General features: G+C 40.7%; 1 protein-coding gene across 1 annotated transcript; it reads right to left on the reverse strand.

Moving 5' to 3' along the window:
- Positions 1-1,523: 1,523 nt before the first annotated feature.
- On the reverse strand, positions 1,524-9,727 carry NUP42 (nucleoporin 42). Its single transcript, XM_040593814.1, has 7 exons — positions 9,573-9,727; positions 8,556-8,805; positions 7,150-7,244; positions 6,756-6,832; positions 4,598-4,684; positions 2,792-2,876; positions 1,524-2,598 (listed from the first exon to the last, which is right to left on the reverse strand). The coding sequence occupies exons 1-7, from the start codon at positions 9,682-9,684 to the stop codon at positions 1,778-1,780; spliced, it is 1,527 nt and encodes a 508-aa protein (XP_040449748.1). The 5' UTR covers positions 9,685-9,727; the 3' UTR covers positions 1,524-1,777.
- Positions 9,728-10,661: the final 934 nt, after the last annotated feature.

The raw sequence follows: 10,661 nt of genomic DNA on the forward strand, positions 1-10,661 counted from the left end.
ATAAAATTATAGGAAATTTTAAGAAAACTTGTAGTTTCCTGATAGAATTGGGTTTGATAATCACTAAGGCTTCGCAGATTAAATACGGGAAAGTATACCAGGTAATAGAATGAGCTCTGGCAGTTACAGAATCCATCTGACAAACCACAAACACTTTTCTGTGTGTTTGTTTTTAAATACCAAGGTTTTGTAAAGTTAAGTTTAACAGCTTCTGTAAAGATGCAGGATTTCTGCAACTACAGTCGTGTAATGGATTTTGGTGCGTTCCTCAGTTTCTGTGTCAAAATCTGAGTAACTGGAATAAATGAACCAGAGCTAAGTGACCCCTGACAGATGTACATGTCTTAATTTGTACAAGTCTTAGTACTGCTCTGGAGACCCCACTTGGAAAAAGAAGTCGTAAGAATTAAATGGAACTCTGGGCACACGTATCGGTATTTTGTTGGCAAATTACAGGAAGCCTGCACAAGGTCATTAACAATAACAAAACAGACACACCTTATTTGAATTACAAAACAATGACCAGAAAAATCCATGTAAGCACCCCAGTGCTAAAACGTAACATATGCAAGTTTCTGGTACACCTACACTGAGCACATGGACTGAGGAACCTGGATTTCTTCTATTAAGCCTGCCGAGTGCCTACCCATGGCCTATCATCCTGAACACCAAATTTGTTCACAATCCTTTAGCAAGCCAGTAGGCTACAGACCTTGGTAGGAAACACAGCTATAGTGAAGTTTTAAGCAGGGCCATAGGGTCCATAGCAAGAACTGAAATATTATCTTAAAGCGTTAAAGGAACAGTCTATTTATGCACATTTTGGAGTAAACTTTTGCTTTCCTCTTAAATATGAGGTTTGGTAATATTAAACCATAACTGGGAGGGCCTAGTCAAGAACAAGCATTCTCTTCATCTGACTCTAGTACTTCCTTTAGATTTTGGACCCCTGCTTTATAGCATCTTGGCAAAAAATACATATCCTAATATCATTAATTCAGAAAAGGTACTGCCAATATATGTACTCAGCAAGTTTTGAGAACCCGACAACAAAATTCTATCAATTCACATAAAAGTAGTAGGTAGTTTGCAATTGCTTGCCAAGTTTTATCCAAGATGTGTCAAAACAGCAAGCTACAAGCTCCTTATTTGCGATGAATGCTTTCAAGGTTGTCTTCCCCCAGCTGTATCACATTAAGGAATGCTTTATGACCTCCAGAAGAACAACTAACAAAAGCCAAACTGCATCAACCGGGAGAGGTAACTGACTTCCAGGTGAGAGAGGCATGCAGCATGTATAGACCACACAGGAGCCCTCTATCTCCAAGCACGATTGTCAAAGACCGCACAAACCCCTTATTTAGAAGGTGAAAGACAAGGTGACTCAACAAGAGTCTTGCACTGCATCCATTTCTTTCTAGCATCCTATTCACAGTAGGCTGTGAATACCTCACCGAAGCATTCTTACTGTTGACAAAGCCTTCTTAATATAGTTTTTGCCCAGAATTTCACAGTACAGAACATAAAAGAGAATTTTAAGTTTTATTTTCGTAATTTCTTCAATGTAAAAAGTCCATTCCAAAACAACCAAGAAATATTAAAATCCAATGTTCAAATGTTTACACCCATGATTTTATTATTGCAGAAGACTTAAGAGATTAAACTAAAATTAACTCAAACAGAGGCATTTTAGTTCATTATTCGACCACAAAACTGTGTAAGTTGAGGTATCAGAGAAGTTGAAATAACACGTTATTACAGAATAAATGTAAACGTCCTAAACATTTAAAAGTTCTGACGGTGGTGGCTTAAAAGGAATCTTTCCAACAGTAAACTTTTTTGCTTCAAATTGTTTCAACTCTTCAGCTGATAATTCACTCTTTGGGGTAAATAACTTTTCCGACGTAGTATTGTTTGTGACTGCAGAAGATGCTGATGTTATGTTATGTCCAGAGGCGCTGGCAGTCTGTCCAGATAAAGTACTGCTTGAATCTGAGGAAGAAGTTCCTACTGCTGCATTAGAGGCAGTCTGTCCAGATAAAGTACTGCTTGAATTTGAGGAAGAAGCTCCTACTGCTGCATTAGAGGCAGTCTGTCCAGATAAAGTACTGCTTGAATTTGAGGAAGAAGCTCCTGCTGCTGCATTAGAGGCAGTCTGTCCAGATAAAGTACTGCTTGAATTTGAGGAAGAAGCTCCTACTGCTGCATTAGAGGCAGTCTGTCCAAATAAAGTACTGCTTGAATTTGAGGAAGAAGCTCCTGCTGCTGCATTAGAGGCTCCAAGGGCTGTAAACAGAGTGGTGCCTGAAAAGTTCACAGCAGAAGAATTGCCAAACCCTGAAAATCCACTAGTTCCAAAACCAGTAGTTGTTGCAGAAGTTTTAAATGAGAAGGAGGCTGCAGATGGAGCTGCCAGGCTGCCAAAACCAACAGAATGGGATACGCTGGGAGAGGACGTCACACCAAATGGAGGAGGATTACAACTAGCGGAAGAGCTCCCAAAAGCAGGGGTGTTTCCAGATGATGTGCTGATGAGACTGGTACTTGTTTTAAAGGAGAAACTGCTAGCACTGTTACTATTGCTGCTCACAGGAAAACCTGCAATTACAAAATTTATTAAAAACATTTTAGAATGGGCACACCTGTTATACTAAACCACTGCTGTATTCCAATAGTGCAGAAGAAAAACTCAAGAAAATGTTTAACTGACAGTTTTTATCATAGAATCATTTATGTTGGAAAAGACCTTTGAGATCATCAAGTCCAATTATTAGTTAACACAGGAACTTACTTGACAACCCAAAGCTTGATGTTTGCTGTCCTCCAAATCCAAAGGCAGGCAATGGTTGAGTGACCGTGTTCTTTAATTCAGACAGCTTAAAAAATTCCAAATACATAAATAAAAACTAGATTCCAAGACAAGGAAATGTCCTTCAATAAATACTTGAAGCAAAAACATAGCTGACCAGTTCAATTTAATACAGCTTAGATGAAGTTAAGACACTGATCACTTTCATCACAATTGCATGCTCTTACAGCTACGAACAAAATGCATTAAGGCTATACACTATTCTCTGTAATCACTCCAAAACAACAACTATATTACAGTTTATAGATTTTTGTCTGTCACTCAGTGATCTTGAGCACCTCTGTGAACTCTCGTTCTCATCTCTTACCTATTTCAGTTAGTGCTCTATGATCCCATCTATGTCACTGCTTTGACTTTGTTTTCTCACCCTGGCAAGTGTAGTCTGTGCTAAAGCCCAAATCCTGCTTCTTCACTTACAGTACTGGACATACCAAGGGGTGTGATCATGTTACTAAAACTAATGCACTTCATGCAGAGTCCACTTAAATCAGCTTACTCTGTCTCCCTGATTATTTAACAGTGGATTTAACTCCAGCATTCTCTTCTGACACATCTAGAGTCACAAGTGTTTATCACCATCCCATACCAATGACTCTTTGGATCCTCAAGTTTTATCCAAACAGTTTCTCTCCCACCTATCTATCAAATTTTCGTTCTGGCATTACCAAAACGCTCTGTTTATCCTAAGATGGCCTGGAGGACAATTCTGGTCTGGTCGATTGATTATACCTTGGAAGAGTCAACATCAGCATGGGGAAAAAAAAGGTGGGGTGGATATTGGCCTCTTACTATACACATACATAACCAGATCCCAACCTTAAGCTATGGTTGCTTTCGTATGGCTTCCAGTGATAGCATTCCAAACCTGGGATTCAGCTGCTGCCTTGCTAACATGGAACCATCTCGATTCACTATTTTCCTTAGTTAAGGAAATTCACTGTTTTTGTTAGTTAGGGTTTTATAATACCCACTTCCAATTCACCAATTTCATGATTCCACAGAAAGGTGGATTAAGACCCAAAACTGTGTTTGCAAACTTTCACGTTCACCTGACTCAAGCAGTGCTAGAATATCCAGTCACACTTCTACTGCCTATAAAAACCACATAGATGGAGAGATGGGGCAGTTTTCAAACTGCAATCATTATTCTCTTACGTAATTCCTCCCTACACCCTTACACTTTAGCTCTAATGTTCCCAGGAGCGTTCTAAGATTACTGCCAAGGTCTTCACGCTGCCAGTCAGACAAACACTTTCATGCCAGATATTTTTCAGGGCTGCAGTGCCAGAATGTAACTCATTGTAGTTGACATTTTCAGAACAGTTCAAACATCGACCATAAGATTGCCAATGAATCTAGGAATTTAAGATTTTCATGTCTCAGCTATTTAGGTGCAAACAAGGATGTCCTAAAAGAATCATGTATATTTGGGTGTAAAATAGTATATCAGGACCTTTGAAGCAATACCTATCACCTATTTATATAAAGGTAGTAGAAGCGTAGTTAAATACTTCGATAATAGCTAAAGCTTCTATAGAACATTTGCAAGATATTTTTTTTTTCTGTGTGTTTTTAATAAAAGAGAAGTCTTTGTAACAGAAATTAATGCTGACATTTGCAGGGAAGTTTGGCAGGATGTGTCTAAAAAACCATGAATCCAAAAAAAACCTTTGCCCAAGATTAATAAAAAACGACATCAGGAATATTCTACCTTTCATTAACACTTACCAAAGCTGCTTTTGTCGATGCAGTTAAAGTTTTCAACTGAAGCAGCCGATCTTTCCATTGTTTCGCTAACTGTTGGACAGAATTTATCTAAAAAGGCGGAAAAGAAAAGCAGGTTTTTATTACTGGTGAAGACTTTAAAACCCAGAAAAAAAGAGTGATCTGATAACTAAACTGAAAGATTTCTAGAATAAGAAAAGAAATTTCATTAATCCAAGAAGACAAGATTTTTCCTTTCCTGAAACTTCATGGTGAGGACCTGAAATTTTTCTTATTAACACAGAATTTCTTTAAACTCTCTTACTATTGCCCTTAAATCAACTTCACATAACAGTAAGATAAAAAAAAAAAAATCCTGAAACTTTCTAAATCTAAGTTCTATCACTATCTAAATTAGGTGCTTGAGGAAAAAAAAAGAAGACATAACTAAACCACACACAAGATATGTAAAGTTTTATGCATATGAGAACAAACTCTTCAATCCCTGTTTTATTTCTGGCCTGTCTACTTACGAGCTCACTCATTAAGCTGAAGTCCTAAGACTTGCTTAGCTTCTCCTACATTTTCACAAACAAAATGCCCACTTTCTAAGCACTGGAATTCAGAACACTTTAGTAGTACCACCCTAAAATATATAGCTTTGCAGAAATTAACTTCTTTAATTTAAATCAGCCCCTTTAACATGATCCAATGGATAACTGCACAGAACATATGCCAGCAGTAAGTAGCACCTGTGTCTTGATAACTGTGATTAAAAAGTATTAAACAAGAAACCGGAAAATCTTTATAAATAATTTTTCAGAAATTTCAAACCTGGATTTCCTATATTTATCCACACATCTTATGCAAAGCCTGGCCTAACTGAATGTTCCTTAAAAACTACACAAGTAAAATACATAATATCCTGAATGCCTGTAAGAGTGGAACGAGTAACCTTTTTGTAAATAAATTCCTTAATTTTTCAAAAGAGTCTTACATCACAAACATCAATAATTCTTTTGTGTCTAGTCACATGCTGGAAGATCATGTTGCTTGGTATCACCTCTTATACAACTTAGTGGAAAATTCGGATTTTGACCCGGGTTAAGAACAGAAACATGCTTTGGAAAGACCTGTTGCGCTTAAACATTTTGTGAGAGAACTGTGTCATACAGTTACCACCTATACACTAAGACTTTCATGAACTTGCACTCACAAGCTTTAGTGAGACCACAAATGCTTTTTTTAATAGCCAGGCATAGTGTACTGTTTAATCATTTCAGTCTTTTTTAATTGACTTTTTTTTTTTAAAAAAAAAAAGGTATCCCCTGTCTCTGAAAATGCAGTTCTGGTAATTCTAAACACACGAAGCACGAGTGGTGACAACAGCAATTCCTTCTGTAACACAGAACCAAGGAGAAGAGGAAAAAAGAGTGCAATTTGTTTGTACCTGCACCTACCCAATAGCCTATTTCCTTTCCTGGCATAACGTTAAATTCTGCTGGCTTCCTTGATATTGATAGAACAAAGAGGGAGGCACCAGACACATAAATTTAGATATATTTATATAAAACCTCATGTATGTCTTTTTTTCTAGCAAATGTATATACTCCTTTAAAAGTATCTGCTATTTTCAGCATTAATTCCTTGCAAAGCTATGTAAAAGAACAAGGTCAAATAAACTTCCCTAGTGTTCTACCTAAAGCACTATATAATCAGCTATAACAATCAAACTGACCAATAGCATATGAAGTATTAAACTTTTGAGACAGGATTCAAATAACTTCTACAAATAACACAAAAAGGCAGGGACAAGACTAAGTCAAGGAGTGTCTAGATTGAGAAAAGACCGTATGTTTAACTGAGACTAGCTAAAAGTCTATTGCCACCACTCTTCGTAGCAGCTGATGTGTCAAGACATTAGGCCACCAGTTTTAGAAGCTCAGATCTGACAGTTTGAGCCCGTGACCTCTGACTGAAACAGCAAGTTATGGTAGAGCATACAGACTAGCAGCTACTTTTGCACTCTATTTGGTGCACAATAATTGAAAAATATTTTGGCATTCTGATAATGTCCTGGAGTTTGGTAATTACCTGAGTCAAGAGCTGCCACCTGAAGAACAGTAACAAGTCCTAATCCCAAAATGTGCCCACATTAAGTCAGTGCTTTTAAAATACTTACATAGCTCTGAATGTTATTGTTTGCTGTGCAGTTGTAATACTCCAGATGCAATTCTTCTGGTGAGAAGTCTCGAAAGCCTGTAAGGAGAGGAGTAATCAAAAACCTCCAAGAAAATACATTAATACTTCCAATTGTCATCTATAGTTATGAAGAAATGGGCCTTGGTACATTACCTGTAAGAAGTCAGTCACAGTTGGAGACACAAAAAGGATTCATTACAGAACTTCAGAGATGTGAACGTCCAAAATGAATTTGCCATAACCCAGTATTCCTTTCTGTTGCACCATAAGGCAAATCATCACTTTGCTAATGGTTCCACAGAGGTAAACAGTGTGGACAAGTTTAAGAAACCTAAATAGCAGCAATATGCAGCAGCACTGAAAACATTACCTACCTGAGACGTTAGGTTTTTCTTTCATTGGTGAGTAAGATGAAAATATCCACTGTCCTGAAGATTCCCAAATCTCCATGTCTTTCACTATAGACTCGCTAGAAAACAAACAAAAACACCCACATATGGAGGTTAAATTATATTGTCAAAACAAAACCACCAGATGCAATTGCCTAGTTTGAAGCCAAAGTCAGATTCAAATACCTGCTATCATGAAAATTAACGAGGCATGACACAAGTCAGAATGAACAAGAAAAGTACTCAGTTCGCTGTAGAAAAAATGCACTCATTTGGCAAGATATATAAATGTCCCTTCAGAGCATCTAATTTATCATCTAACTGCAAGTAAATCAAAATCAATCCCAAAACACACAAAGTATTTTTTAATCCTTGTATGGCATATGCTGTCATGGGATTTTCTCTGAGACTGTATATCACAATACAATTTAAAATCTTCTCAATACTAGACGATTTTACAAGTGAACATGCACAGTATTAAATGGCAAAATTCAGAAAAAAGAAAAAATAGGGAGAAAGATAAGTGTTCCATGTAAGTTTCTGAAGAGAATCAAAAGCAGAAGAATCCAGACATAGCAAAAGCAACGAAACAGAACTACATCAACAAAAATAAATCCAAATGTAAACAAACAGTGAAAGGGTAAAAAATAAAGTGCGCAAGCTGATCACTGCAAAGTAGCAAACACAGTTTCTAAGTATTTAAGACGTTCGTAACACAATATACATTCACATTTCAGAAGATGAATAAATAAGCTGTTTATTATTTTAAGATTACATTAAGAAAATGCTTGTGACACATGGTTCTAAAACCTTGCGTCTTCAGGAAATTACACTGCCTGTTGTTTCTCATCACCTGCCCTGTAATCACCTTGAACCTGGCTGGTCTCAACTGACTAAGATACACACATGTGAAACCAGGTTTCAGTAGTTTTGCTATTGGCAGAACAATTTATCATCTTAAATGTCAGGAAACCCAAGTCACATTGTTCATTTTCTCAAACAGCTTGGGTTTTTGGTGGCTTTTTTTGGAGGGGGATTTTTTTTTTTTTTTTTTAGAGTGACTGAAATGCTGTCCAAGGGGCTCTGATCCCTTATTCTCAAGTACTGAAACCTTTGCTTCCATCCTTACATGCCTACCCACAACTTAAATACCATACTATCCTAGTAATATTGCAGTCGCCTAGCTGCCCAACTCAGGTTCAAAACAAGGACTACTTTCTTCCCATGACATCATAATGCAAGGGAACTAAATGAAGTAGTTTTTATATGGCTCTTACTACATATCCCAGCCTCCTACTCATGATCAAGTCCGCTGCATTCTCTCTTGTAAGTCTGTAAGCTTTTGAACAGCTCATTCTCAACAGTTTCAGCGAGACAGGACTATAACTTACAGAAGTCTCTCCTCTTCATCTTTATAGCCATCAGCCGTGTTTTGACTGTTCATTAATGCAGAGAATCTGTTCTGCGAAAAGCTGGCATTTCTGCTGCTGCTGCCTGATGATCCAAAATCAGGGGAGCCAAAAAATCCTCTTCCATGATCTCTGCTGCCACCCCACGTATTAGACTTAAAGGTAGATGGCTGGATGACACTGGTATATCTCTGGTTAGTGGTACCCCATGCTCCTCCTCCTCCGCTAGTACCTTCCAATAAGAAAAAAAAAAAAGCAAACGACAGAAAATTTAAATCATTAAGATATTAAACAATACTACACCAACAAAACCTGTAAGTATATTATTCTTATGGTGGCAATAAGACGTTTGAGAAGACAACGTAGGTTTTTTTCCTGATGAGTTTGCCTAATTATTTAGTGAGCTTAACCCAGTGAGTTACTCAAGTCAGTTCTGCAATCAGAGGGAAACATGAACTCCTCCTCCCATCATGAGGATGCCAACAACTCGTGGCGCTGTTTCGGTTTGGCTTACATTGTATCATAAAGCACCTTACCGCATCAGAAAAAAAAAAAAAAACACCAAGAAACCAAACTTAAGTTTAACTCACAGCACATGTACCTCAGGGGCTCCCGCCTCCGGAGCTGTAGCGGGGGTTTTGCTGCACAGCACAGGCCTCCCGCGCTGAGCCTGTAGGCCCCGCCGCAGCGGTGCGCGCTGCCGCCACAGGGCCGGGACTGCAGCCGCCGCCGCCCCGCCGTGCCCGTGGCCGCCCCTTCCCTACCCCCCCTCCCTCGCCCACCCAGCGCTCCCACAGGCCCCCCTCCCCGCAGAACTACGGCCACCTCCAAACGATACAACACGCAGGTGCCTGCAACCTGCTGGCTGCTCGCAGAAGCCGCGCTCCCCTCGCCAGAGCCCCGCTCCAGGGACACACGAGCCGGGCCGGCACTGCCCCCCCCCCCCCCCCCCCCCGCCCCGCTCCCGGCGCTCCGCCAGCGCCTCCCGCCCGCCGCTACCTTGGTGCTGGGGTGCCGCGGGCCCGTAGCGCCCGCCGCCGCGGGGGTGCTCGTTCCAGCACCTGTCGCCGAAGCGGCAGCGGCCCTGCAGAAAGAACTGACAGATGGCCATGGCGCCCCGCCGAAGGCCGCAGCTGTGACGCCACAGGCCGGCGCCGCGCCGCGGGGCGGGGGAGAGGGTGGCGCGCGCAGGCGCGGCCGGGCAGCCCTGAGGCGGCGGCGCGGGGGGGCGCGCAGCGAGCGGGCCGGGGGCGCTGGGCGGCACGGTAGGGCCCGGGGAGTGTCGCCCCCCGGACCCTGTTCAGCTCAGATACCCGACCGGATCTAAGCAACACGGCCGGGTGAAAGTCGAGGAAGAACAACGCCCCGCTGCGCGGAGACACGATCTGCGCCGCCTCGCGCAAAGGTGTTAAGATGGCCCCGGTGGCCGTGAGGGGCAGCCCCACCGAGGCCTGTTTCGTCACAAGAGGCCTCTGTCACGTCATTTCTTCCTTCACACTTAGAAGTCTTTCGGTAGCTTAAGATGAATTATTAACACCTCTTGAAAATAAAGTTAAGGAAAGGTGCTTCACAGTTTTAAAAAGCAGATAAAGTCAAACGGCCCGTACAACCCTAGAAAGTCCACAGTTCACTCCAGTTTGTACCGTATTGTAGAATTAAGGATTGGAGACACCAGCGACACATTTGTTTCATGGCTCAGAGAAAGGAAAAGGCAAAGGGGAAACAAAGCTTTTACAGCATTCACTTACTACTGAATAAATCCCGAGTTGCAGGAACCACTGTGAAGCCCATGTGTGCATCTACTACTTTCTGTACATGCAGAGTTGTTAAGATGAGGAGAAAACCAGGAGGAAGTCTACAAAGAAGCACTGACTTTGGAAGCTGGAATTTATACTGCTTAGGAGAACTCTGAGGATGTTCAGAAATAAAAGACTAAAAATCCACACCACCAGCAACGCACAAGGTACAGGTAGGCAAGCACCAACTTTTTAAGTTAACTCGATAGTCTCATAGAAACAGATCTGAAAAAATTAGCAAGTTAGAAAAGAAGTGACAACATTAGGATGAAGACATCAATGAACTAGTATG

Source organism: Falco naumanni, chromosome 4, assembly GCF_017639655.2.
Source record: "Falco naumanni isolate bFalNau1 chromosome 4, bFalNau1.pat, whole genome shotgun sequence".
Lineage (NCBI taxonomy): Eukaryota > Metazoa > Chordata > Aves > Falconiformes > Falconidae > Falco > Falco naumanni.